The sequence below is a fragment of the Lucilia sericata genome, unplaced genomic scaffold (genome assembly GCF_015586225.1).
Source record: "Lucilia sericata isolate MDLA Ls3-8-SP2 unplaced genomic scaffold, ASM1558622v1 Contig000054F_arrow, whole genome shotgun sequence".
Lineage (NCBI taxonomy): Eukaryota > Metazoa > Arthropoda > Insecta > Diptera > Calliphoridae > Lucilia > Lucilia sericata.
The window spans coordinates 252,138-272,491 of NW_023994090.1; the positions used below are offsets into that span (position 1 = coordinate 252,138).

Consider the following 20,354-nt stretch of genomic DNA (forward strand, 5'->3'; position numbering starts at 1 on the left):
TTTCGAAACAAAACAATTACCAAAAAATTTTAAATCGACTTTAATTGAAAATTGTCCACTGCATCAAAATACATATTGTTGTAAATTTTTAGAACCCTATTGACAAAAAATACCATTGAAATGAAATTCAAAAGGGCGTAACAACAAATTAGTTATTTCCACAAGTAAGAAGTCCTAAAAAGCAACATAATAAACAAGGTCTATCCCAATGTTTGGATATAATATTTGTAAGAAAATTTCGTTTTTATAACAAAAAATAGCTTTCATTTTATTTAGTTTTTTGTCTCTCATGTAAAATTTTTAAAAGTGTTGTTACGCCCTTTTTCATTTCGTAATAAAAATGAATTTGACATTCAATTTAATAATTTTTAAATTCCATATTATTTTATTTATTTATACGTGATAAACACATTACACTATGCGACAAAAATAAATACCTGGGAAGTGATACCATTTTTCTGAAAGGTGGATCCGAGTAGAACTAGAATATGTTTTTGAAATTTGACAAACACCTCTAAAATCTTGAGTTACGAGTAAAAAATCGGTTTTTCGTACCTTTAGGCACTTATAAGTCAGTAACTTTGTTAAATCTGATTTTATGTTTCTCCACGGATTTAGAAAGCAGAAGCTGAGGCCCTTATATAACCAAGTTTGGAGATGTTTTTTGAAAGTACATATTTCATATAGGAACCGTATATTTATTAACTGATTAGAACCCCATGTTTATTCATGAGTAAAACGCAACTTTGTTTTTTAAAAATCCGTTAGCGATTGAAAAAAAATTCATTATGAAGTATAACCCTAACATTTTTTAAGAAAAATCACCACAAAATTAATGAAAAATCTCCCCAAGGTTGAAATGAAAAGTGGCCCCAAATATTGGGTTATTGTTCGTAATGAACAATTATCAGAAAAACGTAAATGAAATTTCACCCCATTTAATTTTAATTCAAATATAGGTGGCGTGTCATAAAGTCCAGTGTCATATTTTGCATGGGCGTTATGACTCACTAAATTGAGTCTAGTTCCATGGACGTTATAACAATTTCAAAAGTGTCACAATGCATATGAGCAATGTCCATGGATTTCAAAGAAACCATTTATCAAAAGAAGGCTTAATTTAGCGAAGCCGGTATTCGAAATACCCCAGAGTTTAAAACTCCTGCGCCCGGCCGAAGGCCGGCTATCCAAAACACTTTTTAAATGGAATCCAAAGTGCAACATACACCAAATTTAGGATAAATTCTTTTGGGGGTAAGAGTGTCCCTTTCTTAAATTCCTTAAAAATTTTCAAATACAGTTCTGTTTTAAAAGATACATTATAACACTTTTAAAAACGTCCATGGATACTATGAAACTTTTTGGTGTGTCATAACGTCAATGGACATTATGACAACCCACCTTAAATATATGCTAATATATTTATAAAATTTCATATTTAATAGTATTCAAGAATGTTCAAAATTAACAAACATTTTATGAAAATACAACAAATATTATTACATAAAATATTTTTTATAAAATTGCGCGATTTAATAAAAAAATATTTTATGTAATAATATCTGTTGTATTTTATGTATAAAATATCGCGCGATAATGTTCTGAATTTTTATAAAATATTAATAAATAGTAATAATGAAAGATCACCTCTAATTATTATATGGTTTTTTAGGTCCCTTTTTAATTTTTTAATATTCACGTATTTTACAAAATTTAAGAATGAAAATTTGCCCCAAAGGAAAAAAAAGTTTGGTTTTGGGGTATTTCTTCATTTCACAACATTGGGGTCATTTTTATTTTTTTGCAAAATACCCCAAATGTAAAAATGTTGAAATAACCCAAAAAAAAAAAAAAAAAAATATAAAAAAAACAAAAATTTCGTGTTTTTGTTTCCTGTGTCTTTGTTGGGGCCATATTTCGTTTTATATTTTGGGGAAATTTTACCTGGGGCCATAATTCGCAGCGCCGTTTTATCTTCTGGGGTACATTGGACACCGGCTTAGCTAAGAATACACTCTCCCTGTATCAAGAGTGTTCGGCCTTAGGCCGGTAACTTAGGAAATCTTTACTAAGCGAAGCCGGTGTTGGTCATATTATAGAGTGGTAAATCCTTGCGTCCGGCCATAGGCCGGTTATTTAGGAAATATTTATTAAGCGAAGCCGTTGTTAGACATACCATAGAGTATAAAGTCCTTGAGCCCAGTCGCAGGCCGGCTATTAGGGGAATCTTTATAAAGCGATTACACTCAAATGTGTTAAACTTTAAAGCCCCACTCGAAAGTATGAGCGACCTACTTTTTTTAGAAATGTCACTAAAACCGACTTGTTCCATAATTTGTTATTTTTAAATGGGAACTTATTTCATTTTAAAATTAGGGATTTATTTCATATGAAATAAATCCCCAGAAATGGGGTGTTATTTCATTTTAATTTAGGATGTTATTTCATTTCGTTGGGCCTTTTTTTCATTTTTAAATTGGTGAATTATTTCGTAATGAAATATGTCCCCAAATTTGAGGACTTATTACATTTTTTTTTGGGAGTTATTTCGTGGGGAGTTATTTCAGGACACCTATTTATGCTAAATTTCATCGTGATATAGATGTAATTGAGAGAATTATGGAATTAAGTCGCTTGCTTTAGGAGGATTTGCATGGGGACTAGGGTCATATAAGGTCCAAACAATACAAAAAAACGGTATAAATGAGTTTACTGTAATCTTTAGTGATACTGCTGATTCATTAGACAGTACGGTCTTATTTGACCCTAGTCCCCATACAAACCCCCTTTAGAAAATGACTTGAATTCCATAATTATCCTCTTAATATCACGATGAAATTCAGCATAAATAACTTTTATATAAACATAAATCCTTACACCAAATTTTTCGAGTATCGGCCCATATTTAACCCTATGACCCCAGATAAAGCATCCTTCAGAAAATCAGTTTTTGAACAATTTTCTATTAAGAAAAAGATCAATAACTTCGTCAATTGCTAACGGATTTTTAAAAACAAAGTTACGTTTTTCTCATGTATAGACATAGGTTTCTAATCAATTAATAAATAATACGGGTCCTATATAAAATACTTTAAAAAAAATCTCCAAACATGGACAATGGTGCAAATCTAAAATAAAAATATGTTTACTGATGAAATTCACACATATCTCTCCAGGTTACTTTAACGTTATATATGTCATTATAAAGGCCTCAGCTTCTGCTTTTAAATCCGTGGAGAAACTTAAAATCGGTTCAGATTTAACTAACTTACTGACTTATAAGTGCCCAAAGGAACGAAAACCGGTTTTAACAGTATTCTTGTTCTACTCGAATCTACTTTTCAGAAAAATAGTATCACTTCCCTGGTATTTCAATTTTCGTTTATTTTGTCTCACTGTGTTATGCATTGTTGTATATCAAATGAAAGATGAGAGATGAACAAATGTAAACAACTTTTTTCATTTTCAACTCTACTTTCATAATAAATTAATTTTATTATTACTTACATCATCAGCAACACTATTAGCTTTTATTTGCAACTCTTCTAGCTCTGTTTTAGGCACCTGCGGTGCAGAGACTTCCTCTGTATTGTCCACAGATGGCATTCTGAAAATAAAAAATTATATATTCGTGGTTAATGAAAATTTTTACTTCGGTAAAGTTATTTTAATGTTAATAATAGGTTTAGATACTTAATTTTTCACTCACGTATTAAAAAGCTGCCTTTGTTCATGATTAAACAATAACAAATTCAAAATATCAGTAAATGAAACATGAATGTAACGTTGAAACATACTATCCTACTTTTTAGGGTAGGGAGTTTAATAAGTGCCAATCGGTTTTCACATGGAGATTTCGGAGACAAAATTAAATAAATTCTTTTAGGATGGATTGAATTCTCTTTATATGATTTTCGTATTGTGGATCCCAAACAACGAACAATTTGTTTGTGACATAAGGATTATCAATATTTACTTATTTGCTTGAAACCTATTTTTAATACCCTTCACTACGTGAGAAGGTGATCGATTATATAAATTTGTAATAATTTGAAATATATAAACAGTTATAACAGTTGCTTACTTTTTTTTTCTTTAAAGCAAAATTCAATTGAAATTTACCCTCATTCAACTGCCTTTATAAAATATCTAACTGGAAGCTATTAAAATTTTGTGATTAATTATATTATATATATATATATATATATATATATATATATATATATATATAGATATATATATATATATATATATATATATATATATATATATATATATATATATATATATCTATATATATATATATATATCTATATATATATATATATATATATATATATATATATATATATCTATATATATAAAAATGAAAGTGTGTTTGTATGTATGTATGTATGTTTGTTTGTTTGTTTGTGCTTTATAGACTGCTAAACGGCTGAACCGATTTTCCTGAAATTTTCACAGTTTCTTCCTGTATGTCTGGAAGGAACTATAGGCTACTTTTTATGTTGAAATTTCATGTGGGCGACGTGCCACGCCCATATTAAGAAAATATTAAATTAGTATATCTGAGATAATATAATAGTTAGAGTCTTAAAATTTTGTCGGAGCAACTTTAGTATCAATATAATTATTTAAGACAAAAAGTGGGCGGATTAGCATTAGGGGGCGTGGCACCTCCCATATAAATTAAATACAAGAATTCGTTTATCTTGGAAACTATTACAGTTAGAATATTAAAAATTTGCACGAGTAACTTTAATATCCATATAAACATTTTGGGAAATATATTGGCGGACTACCCATGAGGGGAGCAGTACCTCCCATATTAATAAAATACAAAAATTGGTTTATCTGGGAAACTAATAGAACTAAATTCTTCAAATTTTGCACTAAGAACTTAAATATTCATCTATATACATAAAAATGAAAGTGTGTTTGTTTGTATGTATGTATGTATGTATGTATGTATGTATGTATGTATGTATGTATGTATGTATGTATGTATGTATGTATGTATGTATGTATGTATGTATGTATGTATGTATGTATGTATGTATGTATGTATGTATGTATGTATGTATGTATGTATGTATGTATGTATGTATGTATGTATGTATGTATGTATGTATGTATGTATGTATGTATGTATGTATGTATGTATGTATGTATGTATGTATGTATGTATGTATGTATGTATGTATGTATGTATGTATGTATGTATGTATGTATGTATGTATGTATGTATGTATGTATGTATGTATGTATGTATGTATGTATGTATGTATGTTTGTTTGTTTGTGCTTTATAGACTGCTAAACGGCTGAACCAATTTTCCTGAAATTTTCTTCCTGTATTTCTGGAAGGAACTATAGGCTACTTTTTATGTTGAAACTAGCTAAAACCCGGCGTGCTTTGCTACTCCTGTCGATATAAAATAAAATATTTTCAAAATATTTTGATATGCATTTTTTGTTTATAAAAATTTGATTAATATTTGTTTGTCACTATCCAAAAACATAAAGTAATAAGACAAAGAAAGTTCGACATTTAAAGTATTTTATTAATTAATAATATTTATGTACATATATTATTCCTTAATAATTATTTCTTACAAGGAGAATTTTATTTCATTGATGCGCCAGGAGGAACCGGAGAAACCTTTCTCATCTCATTAATTTTAGCTAAAGTTCGATCGCAAAAGAATATTTATTGCCTTAGCCATTGCGTCATCAGGTATTGCAGCAACACTTTTAGATTATGCACTCAAATTACCGTTGAAAACACAATTTTCTGAAGATTATACATGTAATGTTAAGAAAAATTCTTCAATGGGTAAAATCCTGCAAACATATAAAATAATAGTGTGGAATAAATGCACCATGGCCCACAAAAAATCCTTAGAAGCGCTTGATCGCACTTTAAAGGACATGAGAAGTAATTCTAATTTATTTTAGCGGGTGATTTTCGCCAGACACTTCCTGTGATACCTGGTTCAACACCGGCTGATGAACTCAATGCTTGCCTAAAATCATCATATCTCTGGCAACATGTTCACACGTTAAAATTAACAACAAAACAATTGCTGGATTTAGGAAATGGAAAAATGACAATTGAGCCAACCACAAATTGTGTAAAGTTTCCCTCTAACTTTTGTAGGATCACACAATCAAAGAAAGAGTTAATATATTGTGTTTTTCCAAATCTTCAACGTAATTTCAAAAATTGACAGTGGTTATGTGAGCGTGCTTTACTGGCACCCAAAAACATTGACGTTAATTGTATCAATAATATTATTTTGAATAGAATCGATGGTAATTTAAAAACATATAAATCCATCGATACTGTTACAAATAATGATGATGTCGTCAATGTATCCCCACGAATTGAAGTTGAAAATTGGCGTTCCAATTATTTTATTGCGAAATATTGATCCACCATGTCTTTGTAATGGTACTCGATTAACAGTTAAAAAATTAATGAACAACTTAATCGAAGCAACGATTACAACTGGGCAATATAAAGGAACGGATGTCTTACTACCTCGGATCTCAATGACAACATCGGAAATGCCATTCGACTTTAAACGGTTGCAATTTCCTACACGTTTGGCATTCGCGATGACAATAAACAAATTTCAGGGTCAATCCCTGCAAGTGTGTGGAATAAATCTCGAAAATCCATGCTTCTCACATGGTCAACTTTATGTTGCATGCTCGCGAGTTGAGAAACCTTCAGATTTGTATATCTACGCGCCTGAGGGGAAAACGAAAAATATTGTATATCCCAAGGCTTTAGAATAGGAAATAATTATTAAGAAAAATTTTAATTGTAAATATTAAGTCAATTATATTTTCGTAATTTTGTAATATTTTGTAAATTTATGCTAATGAATAGGAATAAGAAATAATATATGTACATAAATATCATTAATTAATAAAATATTTTTAATATCAAACTTTCTTTGTCTTATTACTTTATGGTTTTGGATAGTGACAAACAAATATTAATAAAATTTTTATAAACAAAAATTGTATATGAATATATTTTGAAAATTTTTTATTTTATATCGACAGAAGTAGCAAAGCACGCCGGGTTTTAGCTAGTATATATATATATATATATATATATATATATATATATATATATATATATATAAGCACTAATATAGCTGCGCGTACCCGGGTTTCTTCTAAAAGTGACATATTTTTCTATCTGTAATGACTACACTTTTTTTAATAGATGTCAAAATTTAGTTTATAACGATAAAATAGTTACTATATTTTTCTGCATTTAGTTTAATACTTAAAGTCAGTTTCTGGACCAAAAAGTCCCTTAAAAATTTATAAATTTAAAATTAGCTTAAATTTTGAAATTTTGACTATTTTGTAGAAACATTTAAGAAACTTTCAGCATTCTCAATCACTGTATCATTGAATTTGACTGTGAAAACATAACAACTTTTAATTTGAGAACCAATTTTGAATTATTTATTAAAGAGTAAAACCACCGTATTTGTCTCATCATTGTTTCTCAAAAATACATCCATTTATACAAAAGTATGTTTAAAAGTATTGTTTTTATTCATTAGCTTTTATGCATTCACCAATTATTAAATCCGTTGAAATAAAGTTTTAAAGGTTAGATGAACGAAGAAGATACCCAAATAATTTTACTTATTAAAATATCCAGACCTTCCTCTAATTAAAAAAAAATCGGAATTTGTAAATGGAAAATATGTGCTGGAGTTATTCAAAATTATTATTTAATTTGAAAAGCTTGGAATAAATACGGCGCTACATACAAAAAAGTTGTGCAGAATGTATATATACATATATATATTTGGATGACTATATGCAATTCTTGATGAACCTCGAAACTTTTTGACGATTTTGTATTAGTTTTTAGTTAAAATAAACCGAGACATTTCAAAAATTCTCGATTTTTTAGATTTTTATTAAAATTTGTACACACACTGTAAATACTAAATTTAAAGTATTCCAAAATTTCCAAATTCATTACAGTTTAGATTTTATCGAGGATCAAAGTTTATATTTGCATGATTTTTTTCAAGAAGCATAAAATTTAAAATTATAATATATTGTTAATATAATGATAAAGGAAGGGGTAATTTCAAAAAATTCCGAACAAAACAGTAGGATTTTGAACATGACCCTCTACAATTTCGATGAAATTCGGTAAACATATTCTAAATTTTCAACTCTTATCGCGAGTTGAAAAATCAAACTCGCGAGTCGAATAGATTTCTTCGCGGGAAAATGAATTATTTAAATCGCTCGAATTAAACTAGTTCGCGAGTGAATTGAATTCGGTCGCTATCTGCACCCTGATATCGGGAATAACTAAACTTTCTTGGAACACTCCTCACTCCCCATATAATACATACACGAAATTTGGTCACGTTTCGTCCAGTAGTTTTTGAGTTTATAGATTACGAACAAACATTACTCTTTTATTTATATAGATTAGATATATGTATGTACATGTACATATAATAATTGCAATAATTTATCAAAAATTGAAATAAAAATAAGTAAAAATAAATAAATCAATAAGAAAATGTGCAATAGTGATGTTAATTTTGTCGCAAAATATTCGTTATTCGGATACTTTTAATAACAATTTAAAGTTGTTATATATAGAAGATTTTTAAAAAAAGATACATATACATATCTTTTAACTTAAAAATCTTTAATTAAAGGAATATTGCGACTATTTTCAAAATACATAGAGAACTGGAATTGGTTGTCAACAAAATTACTCGAAAACCTTCAGAAGTTTTCACATCGGAATTAAATACATAATTTTCTCTTTTAATAAGAAAACAAATCATTCATCTAGCTTTAATAAATTTCTTTCTTAAAATCTTTAAATTTGGTTTGTTTATATTATAACAAAACAAATGCATAAAAATGGTCATAATCTTTTTCTGTAAAATATGTATGTATGTAAACACATTTAACTCAAAAAATTGTTTTACTCTTTTCTTTATGTCATCTATTTTAATTTCCAAAATCTAGTTAATTTAATTAATATGGGAGGTGCCGCTACCCTCATGGGTAGTCCGCCAACTTATTACCCAAAATGTTTAAATGGATGTGAAAGTTATTCGTGCAAAATTTTAAGATTCTAACAGTAATAGTTTTCAAGATAAACGAATTTCTGTATTTAATTTATATGGGAGATGCCACGCCGCCTAATGCTAGTCCGCCTACTTTTTGTCTTAAATAATCATATTGACACTAAAGTGGCTCCGACAAAATTTGAGGACTCTAACTGTTATGTTATCTCAAATGTACTGATTTGATATTTTCATTATGAATAATTTAAACATTGTTTTATATTGATTTTGTCATTCAGTGTGTAACACATCGAAATATTGTTCACAGACCCCATAAAGTATATATATTCTGGGACCTCGTAAGATTCTAAGACGATCTTGCTATGTCCGTCCGTCCGTCTGTCTGTTGTTGGCACGATAGCGTCCACAAAAAAAAAAAAAATATTGAAATGAAAATTTCCCAAAATATTTTTTATTGATCAGAAATGTTTGGTATTGAAAATGGGCAAAATCGGTCAACGATTTCACATAGCCCCCGGAATATTGTACAAAGAGCTTCAAACATTCACAAATTCGTTGTTAATGAAGCAAATACCACAAAATTTCGCATAGGTCAGTTTTTTGACTTCTGAAATATAAGGTCCCCTTTAGAAAATTACTAAAAAGCTGATTACTAGCTTAATAATACAAATATAGCAATGAAATTCGACACACATAAGTTTCATGCGAGCCAATATCTCTCCAGCAAATTTTATGTGGATCGGTCCATAATTGACCCTACCCCCAATATAAGGTCCCCTTCAGAAAATGACTTTAACGCTCATTATTGGCGTAGAAATACGAGTATAGCGAAGAAATTTGGCATTAGTTAGTATCTTAGGAGTCAAAACCTTTCCACCAATTTTTATGTGGATCGGTCCATAATTGACCCTACCCCCATATAAGGTCCCCTCCATAAAATTACTTTAACGCTCAGCTTAAAAATACGAGTATAGCAATGAAATTTCATAGAAGTAAGTTTTATACGAGCCAAAATCTCTCTACCAAATTGTATGTGGATCGGTCCATAATTGACCCTACCCCCCATATAAGGCCCCCTTCCGAAAATGACTTTAACGCTCATTATTATATTAATACGAGTATAACGAAGAAATTTGACATAAGTATGTATCTTAGGAGCCAAAACATTTCCACCTTATTTTATGTGGATCGGTCCATAATTGACCCTATCCCCCATATAAGGTCCCCTCCATAAAATTACTTTAACGCTCATTACTGGCTTAAAAATACGACTATAGCGGTGAAACTAAACAGAAGTAAGTTTTTTACTAGCCAAAACCTCTTTACCAAATTTTATGTGGATCGGTCCATAATTGACCCTACCCCCCATATAAGGTTCCCTTCAGAAAATGACTTTAACGCTCATTATTGGCGTAAAAATACGAGTTTAGCAAAGAAATTTGACATTAGTAAGTATCTTAGGAGCCAAAATCTTTCCACCAAATTTTATGTGGATCGGTCCATAATTGACCTACCCCCCATATAAGGTCCCCTCCATAAAATTACTTTAACGCTCATTACAGGCTTAAAAATACGAGTACAGCGATAAAATTTTACAGATGTAAGTTTTATACGAGCCAAAATATCTCTACCAAATTTTATGTGAATCGGTCTATAATTGATCCTACCCCCATAAAAGTCCCCTTCAGAAAATTACTTTAAGGCCCATTACTGACTTAAAAATATGAGTATAGCAATGAAATTCGACTTAAGTAAGTTACTAGGCTCATTACTGGCCTAAAAAACGAGTAAAGCGATGAAATTCGAAATAAACACGACCTGTATGAACCAAGATGGTTCTACAAAATTTTACGAGGATCGGTCTATAATAGAACATCTCCCATATAACGCCCCTTCAGAAAATGACTTTAAAACTAAGTACTGGCTTAAAAATACTAGTAGATCAATGAAATTCGACATAAACTAGTTTTATATGAGCTAACATCTCTCTACAAAATGTTGTGGGGGTCGGCCCATAATTGACCCTAGCCCCCATTTAAGGTGCCCATCAGAAAAATACTTTAACGCTCATTACTGGCTTAAAAATGCTAGCAGAGCGATAAAATTCGACACTGATAAGTTCTATAGGAACCGAAATTTCTCTACCAATTTTTAAGAGGATCAGTCCATAGTTACCCCACCGAAAATGTTTACAACGCTCATTACTGGTTGGAAATTATACATAAATATGATTTGTATAAATAATAATCGTTCTACGAGATTTAAGGATGATCGGATCATAGTTAGTCTCACCCCCCCATATAAGGTCCCCATAAGAAAATTACTTTAACTGACTTAAAATACGAATACCGCAATGCAATTCGACATAAACTAATTTTAAGCTAAAATCTCTCATCCATATTTTATGAGGATCGGTCCATAATTAACCCTAACCCTGTATAAGGTCCCTTTAAGAAAATGATTTTAATATTCATTACTGGCTTAAAAATATAAGTAGAACTATAAAATTTGAAATAAATAAGGAACTGAAATCTTCCTACCGTCAAATCCGATATCTTCACTGTCAATAGTTGAAACCCCATTAAGAGAACTATTTCAAATATTACCCTGCTGTTCACATTAGTATCGATATATAATAATAAAATATTCAAAATATCAAAGTTTATTTATATGGCAGTGATTTGATGGTGGGTATATAAGATTCGGCATAGCCGAATATGACACTCTTACTTGTTTCTATATTAAATTTTAAATTAACACAATTTATTACAAACTCAAAATTTCACAATTTATCACACAACTGATCACTATGAAATAAATATATTTACTGATTTGCACATTTTCTTCTCAATTTTGAGAGTAAGAATGATTCTGCATTAAATTATCTTGTTGGTGTATTAAAAAGTGTTGGTTTTTGAAATTGTTATTCTAATTAATTATTATTATTTAAGTTTCTTTTTGGTATATTAAAACGCACTAAAATTTAACAAAAAATTATGAACAAAAGTAGAAAGTAATGTATTTTGTTTTTGTAAATTTTTTAACTTAGCACTGAGAAACATAAAGTTGAGCCTTTATAGTGACTATTAAGATCATGTATCCAAAATTAAACTCAAATTTGCTGGCAGGGTATATAGATGTGATATTATTATTTAAGTTTCTTTTTGGTATATTTGATTTTTTTGATAATCATACCAATTTTCATTCATGATGTAATATGTAAGGTGAGATCGTTTGGTCAACAACCACAGCAAACACAATATTTTTTTGTTTAGAGTATGGGTTTTGTCAAAATGAAATTTCTAAAATTAAAAAATAATAAATATTGGAAAGGAATTTTTTTGCGTATTTCACAATATTACCTACAGCAGAACAACGTCTTATTGCTGCTTCATCTGAATTTCTTCATTTGGAACCCTTTTATCAGAATTTTCATTAATAATTTTTGGTTTGAAATTTTATCGTTTGAAAACACAAATTTAACTTTTATGTTAGAATAAAAATAAATAAATTATTTTTGAAATAACCCAAGCACTTTTTAAATAAACAAATAAAAATCAGCAGCCTTGATGATTTCACCTTACTTAGTGCATCCTGTTTTCATTTAGTGTTCTGTTTTTTTCAGTATTTCGTTATTTTTTCACTTTTACTATGCAAAAATATTTAAAAATTCTGACACAAATGTAGGTAATACAGTTTTTATACCCTCCACCACCATCAGTGGTGATAGAGGGTATATATAAGTTTGTCATTCCGTGTGTAACACCAAGAAATATTCATCTGAGACCCAACAAAGTATATATATTCTGGGTCCTTATGAAATTCTGAGTCGATTTAGCTATGTCCGTCTGTCCGTCCATCCGTCTGTCTGTCTGTCTGTGTAAAACACGCTCACGTTAAAACGAAGCAATATAATTTAACCAAATTCACCCAAAACATTCACTATTATCCGGTACAGTTTGGTATTGGAAATGAGCAAAATCGGTTCACATCGGGAAAAGTTATGAATCAAAATTTAAAACAACCTCGAAAAAAATAAGCATTTTTTACACATTCTAATGTAATTTTCTTGAAAACTATGCAAGATAATTCCATGAAAATCACCATACATTCGTTTCTACACAAGATCTTGATCCCTGCTGAAAATTGCTAGAATCGGTCCACAATTTCATATACCTCCCATACAAAAGTACATATTCCCGCAAAATGGGTTTTTTGCTAATAACTACCGTCACAATGAAGATATCTTCACAAAATTTTACAGATTAAAATGTTTTGTCAATAGAATTTATTCAGAGAAAAAATTTTCTGGTGCGCATAACTCATTACTAAATTAAGATATCCATATACAATTTGGTACAAGTATTACTCATATGCCTAGAAATATTACTGTGAAAGTTTTTTCCGATCGATCCATAATTGGTCATAGCTCCCATACAAGGTCCCCTCCCGAAAATCACTTAAACGCGCATAACTCATAACTAAATTAAGATATCCATATAAAATTTGGTACAAGTATTACTCATATGCATAAAAATATTACTGTGAAAGTTTTTTCCGATCGGTCCAAAATTGGTCATAGCTCCCATACATGGTCCCCTCCCGAAAATCACTTAAACGCACATAACTCATTACAAAATTAAGATATCCATATCAAATTTGGTATAAGTATTACTCAAATGCACAAAAATATTACTGTGAAATTTTTTTCCGATCGGTTCAAAATTGGTCATAGCTCCCATACAAGGTCCCCTCCCAAATCACTTAAACGCACATAACTCATTACTAAATTAGGATATCCATATAAAATTTGGTACAAGTATAGCTCACATATACAGAAATATTACTACGAAAGTTTTTTGCGATCGGACCATAACTGGTCATAGCTCCCATACAAAGTCCCCTCCCGAAAATCACTTAAACGCACATAACTCATTACTAAATTAAGATATCCATATAAAGTTTTGGCAGAAACTTACTGCGAAATTGTCACAGCTGCTACAGAAAAACACTTAAAGGCACATAACTCATTACCAAATAGTGATATAAATAAATACTATTTTTATACATAAATACGATTTTTGTACACATAAATGTTAAATTTTTTAACGATCGGTATATCCTTGGTCATAGTTCTATACAAGGTTCACTCCCGAAAATCACTTAAACGCACATAACTCATTACCAAATATTGATATCCATACATTTAGCAAAATCATTGCTCTTATATACATAAATTACACTATAAAATTGTTTTACGATTGGTCCATATTTGGTCATAGCTCTCATACTAGGTCCTCTCCAGAAAATCACTTAAATGCACAGTATTTATTACCAAATAATGATGTAGATACAGAATTTTAAAATTTTGTCTTTATATACATAATTGGTCATAGCTCCCATACAAGGTCCTTTTACGAAAATCTCTTAAACGCACATTACTCATTACCAAATAAAGCTATTGATACAAAATTTGGCACAAATATTAGTTTTGTATACAAAAATTCTATTTTAAGTTTTTTTCACGATCGGTTCATAATATGGTTGCGATCGGTCCCGTACAAGGTTCCCTTCCGAAAATCACTTAAACACACATTACTTATTACTAAATTACGATATAGATACAAAATTTGACTGAAATATAGCTTTTATGTACAGAAATTTAGCTTACAGAATTTTTTACGATCGGTCTATATTTGGTCATATCTCACATAGTAGGTTCTGCCCCTAAAAGCGCTTTAGCCGTGTTTAACTAGTTGCATTATCAATTTGTGTAGAACAAAATTATATATATGTATTTTGAAAATCCTTAAATCTTTCACACACACATGCATACATACAAATTACTAAATATTGCTAAGCGCTATAATAATATAAAAGAAAATGGCGTTTGTAATGTTCAATAAATCTTGGAATCGTAATAGATTTAAGTTGTTTAAATCTTGGTATTTTTCTATTTAAGACATGAGAAAACTTATTTCTACAAATATTTGATCAATTAGAAAAGTATTAATATAAAAGTAGCTGGTGGAGGGTATTAAAGATTCGGCTCAGCCGAATATAGCACTCTAACTTGTTTTAAATTTAATTTTTTTGTCATAAATAATAAACATTTAAAAAAAATCCAATTAAATGTGTAACTTTTTCTAAAAACATTTGATTTCTGATTAGATTTAGCCACGTATGTCCGTCTGTCGATTCATAATTCTTTTTATTTGTCTGTGTAAAACACGATCAAATTAATAATCTTTGGCCAAAATTTTGATTATATTCTTATGTAGTTTGGCATTGAATATTGGAAAATTCGGCTCAACAATAAAAATTTAAAAATAACATTTTTTGACAACATTGAAACAAAATCTTGTTTTTTTTTTTTAATTTTTTTTCATAGGATCAACAATATTGAAAATCTATCGTACCTCCCGTACAAAATTATATAAGTTTTAAAATTGATCATATTGCCATACATTTTTCCCACACATTGAAATTATTTTAAATACATAACATACGTTAACATTTGTTACATTTAGTACGCTCTTTAACAGTCTGTTAAGTGATAGTTTTGTTTTTAATTGCATATGTAAGGCGTAATGAAAGTAAGTGTAAAATGTTAAGGTAAATTTGAATCAATCAATAAAATTTGATATATTACGCAACCAGTTTAAGGTGGAGGGTATTTAAGATTCGGCAAAGCCGAATATAGCACTCTTACTTGTTTCAACTATATTTATTTACAGCCTTATGTATAATTAAAAATTGGCATGAAGTTAGCATATAGTTGAATTATAATACACTTACAAACATTGGATAGCAAACTGCTAAACTCTTGTTAGTCAGTAGCCAACTTTTCAAAAACAACTGTTTTGTGTCAAAATTTATTTAAATAAATTTAAAAAAATAAAAATTGTTGTGTTCTGTGTCAAAATTTATTTAAATAAATTAAAAAAAATAAAAATTGTTAAATTTTTAAAATTAAAAATTTAAAATTAAAAAATTGAAACGTTAGACCTTTTAGATGAATTGGATTATTTAAGTGTCCGTTAAGTTTATCAAAAAAGGAGAAACCCATTTTTAGAGTATAACGAAGAAGATTTTCGTCTTAAATAGAAATTCACCAAAGAAAATTGTAACAAATTAATAAAACTAGTGGAGGCTGACCTTAAAGGGAAAGGTACGAAAAAAGGCGGTAGTATTTCTCCACACATTCAAGTACTAGCTTTATGATGTTGGGGCCGTAATAATGTGCAAGATGACTATGCTGAGTACCATGGTTTCACACAATCTACTATGAGTAGAATCTGCGCAAAGGTTGCCCAGGCGTTTGCGAAAAAGGCCAAGTATATTGGGAAAATACCTACCTTAGTAGAAAAGCAAATCGTAGAAATGGAGAAATTTAGAAAATTTTCTGGATTTAAGAATGTTATAGGAGCTATTGACTGCATCCATATTCGTACGAAAGCTGTGGGTGGTGACGATGCCCAATTATTTGTCAATCGGAAAGGATACCACTCTCTTAATGTTCAGGTATTTCATGAGTAAAGGTATTTTTTATAAATGTAAATCCTTCACATTTACATAAAATTGTGTCCTCATTTGGAAAGGTTGTTTGTGACGCATCATCAAAAATAACCGACATTGTTGCCAGTTGGAGAGGAAGCACACACAACTCCAGAATATTTAACGAAAGTAAAATTAAAGAGAGATTCGAGAATGGCGAGTTTATGGGTCGACTAATAGGGGATTGAGGTTATGAGTGCACCAATTATTTATTAACACCTGTGCAAAATCCAAAAACTAGAAAAGAAGAACATTACAATAAAGTGCATATAACAACGAGAAATGTTGTAGAAAGACTATTCGGTGCTTGGAAAAGCAAATTTCGAATTATTTTGGATAAAATGTGAATTTGTGAAAAGTCTGGTAAGTTAATATTTTAAAATAATTATGAACGTACATATGTATGTACGTATGATAATTTTTTTCTTTTTATATGTAGAAAAAGACGATATCCGAAGCAATATCTCTCCTACTGAAGCAATATCTCTCCTACCCAAAACTGCATCCAAAATATTCAGCAAAATTTTTAAATCTTTCGGAGTTTCCTTGATTTTTGACAAAATACTTTGTTTTTGTTTTAAAAGTTTACTAAAAAATACCAGAATTAAAAATTCACAAATAAAAAGCTAAAATTAAATAATAATAAATTTTTGTGTTTTAAACCAACAATACAGCAGGAAAGTGAGTATTAATTGGATGGATATTTAAGTAAAAGAAAAACAATTCGTTCATTTACATTTAAAACCAAAACAAAGTCGTTTGTTTCTGTGTTAAAAATAATTGTACAAAAGAAATATTCCTTGAACATTTGAATAATTAAAATTAAAAACTAATTTTCTTCAAATTTGCAATTTCATTCTTAATTATACCCTCCACCACCATCAGTGGTGATAGGGGGTATATATAAGTTTGTCATTCCGTGTGTAACACCAAGAAATATTCATCTGAGACCCAACAAAGTATATATATTCTGGGTCCTTATGAAATTCTGAGTCGATTTAGCTATGTCCGTCTGTCCGTCCGTCTGTCTGTCTGTCTGTGTAAAACACGCTCACGTTAAAACGAAGCAATATAATTTAACCAAATTCACCCAAAACATTCACTATTATCCGGTACAGTTTGGTATTGAAAATGAGCAAAATCGGTTCACATCGGGAAAAGTTATGAATCAAAATTTAAAACAACCTCGAAAAAAATAAGCATTTTTTACACATTCTAATGTAATTTTCTTGAAAACTATGCAAGATAATTCCATGAAAATCACCATACATTCGTTTCTACACAAGATCTTGATCCCTGCTGAAAATTGCTAGAATCGGTCCACAATTTCATATACCTCCCATGCAAAAGTACATATTCCCGCAAAATGGGTTTTTTGCTAATAACTACCGTCACAATGAAGATATCTTCACAAAATTTTACAGATTAAAATGTTTTGTCAATAGAATTTATTCAGAGAAAAAATTTTCTGGATCGGTCCATAATTGGTCATAGCTCCCATACAAGGTACCCTCCCGAAAATCACTTAAATGCGCATAACTCATTACTAAATTAAGATATCCATATACAATTTGGTACAAGTATTACTCATATGCCTAGAAATATTACTGTGAAAGTTTTTTTCCGATCGATCCATAATTGGTCATAGCTCCCATACAAGGTCCCCTCCCGAAAATCACTTAAACCCGCATAACTCATAACTAAATTAAGATATCCATATAAAATTTGGTACAAGTATTACTCATATGAATAAAAATATTACTGTGAAAGTTTTTTCCGATCGGTCCAAAATTGGTCATAGCTCCCATACAAGGTCCCCTCCCGAAAATCACTTAAACGCACATAACTCATTACAAAATTAAGATATCCATATAAAATTTGGTACAAGTATTGCCCATATGCATGGAAATATTACTGTGAAAGTTTTTTCCGATTGGTCCATAATTGGTCATAGCTCCCATACAAGGTCCCCTCCCGAAAATCACTTAAACGCGTATAACTCATTATTAAATTAAGATATCCATATAAAATTTGGTATAAGTATTGCCCGTATGCATAAAAATATTACTGTGAAAGTTTTTTCCGATCGGTCCATAATTGGGCATAGCTCCCATACAAGGTCCCCTCCCGAAAATCACTTAAACGCACATAACTCATCACAAAATTGAAATATCCATATCAAATTTGGTATAAGTATTACTCAAATGCACAAAAATATTACTGTGAAATTTTTTTCCGATCGGTTCAAAATTGGTCATAGCTCCCATACAAGGTCCAAAATCACTTAAACGCACATAACTCATTACTAAATTAGGATATCCATATAAAATTTGGTACAAGTATAGCTCACATATACAGAAATATTACTACGAAAGTTTTTTGCGATCGGACCATAACTGGTCATAGCTCCCATACAAAGTCCCCTCCCGAAAATCACTTAAACGCACATAACTCATTACTAAATTAAGATATCCATATAAAGTTTTGGCAGAAACTTACTGCGAAATTGTCACAGCTGCTACAGAAAAACACTTAAAGGCACATAACTCATTACCAAATAGTGATATAAATAAATACTATTTTTATACATAAATACGATTTTTGTACACATAAATGTTAAATTTTTTAACGATCGGTATATCCTTGGTCATAGTTCTATACAAGGTTCACTCCCGAAAATCACTTAAACGCACATAACTCATTACCAAATATTGATATCCATACATTTAGCAAAATCATTGCTCTTATATACATAAATTACACTATAAAATTGTTTTACGATTGGTCCATATTTGGTCATAGCTCTCATACTAGGTCCTCTCCAGAAAATCACTTAAATGCACAGTATTTATTACCAAATAATGATGTAGATACAGAATTTTAAAATTTTGTCTTTATATACATAATTGGTCATAGCTCCCATACAAGGTCCTTTTACGAAAATCTCTTAAACGCACATTACTCATTACCAAATAAAGCTATTGATACAAAATTTGGCACAAATATTAGTTTTGTATACAAAAATTCTATTTAAAGTTTTTTTCACGATCGGTTCATAATATGGTTGCGATCGGTCCCGTACAAGGTTCCCTTCCGAAAATCACTTAAACACACATTACTTATTACTAAATTACGATATAGATACAAAATTTGACTGAAATATAGCTTTTATGTACAGAAATTTAGCTTACAGAATTTTTTACGATCGGTCTATATTTGGTCATATCTCACATAGTAGGTTCTGCCCCTAAAAGCGCTTTAGCCGTGTTTAACTAGTTGCATTATCAATTTGTGTAGAACAAAATTATATATATGTATTTTGAAAATCCTTAAATCTTTCACACACACATGCATACATACAAATTACTAAATATTGCTAAGCGCTATAATAATATAAAAGAAAATGGCGTTTGTAATGTTCAATAAATCTTGGAATCGTAATAGATTTAAGTTGTTTAAATCTTGGTATTTTTCTATTTAAGACATGAGAAAACTTATTTCTACAAATATTTGATCAATTAGAAAAGTATTAATATAAAAGTAGCTGGTGGAGGGTATTTAAGATTCGGCTCAGCCGAATATAGCACTCTAACTTGTTTTTTCTATTCTACGGTATGTTCCTCCTCCAAAAATTTTATTTCCAATTCTTTCTGCTTAATGCTCAAATCCAATAGTTTTATTCTTTTAACATTCA

The 20,354-nt window shown here is 29.8% G+C and overlaps 1 protein-coding gene across 1 annotated transcript in view; it reads right to left on the reverse strand.

Moving 5' to 3' along the window:
* The window catches only part of LOC119616049 (synaptosomal-associated protein 25-like), a gene marked incomplete at its 3' end in the record, with an annotated part of 277,795 nt that overhangs the window by 224,745 nt on the left and 32,696 nt on the right, over positions 1 to 20,354 (reverse strand). Inside the window, exon 2 of the mRNA XM_037972195.1 lies at positions 3,508 to 3,607. Within this exon, the coding sequence (XP_037828123.1) occupies positions 3,508 to 3,606 (99 nt within the window). The remainder of the gene's footprint in view (positions 1 to 3,507; positions 3,608 to 20,354) is intronic.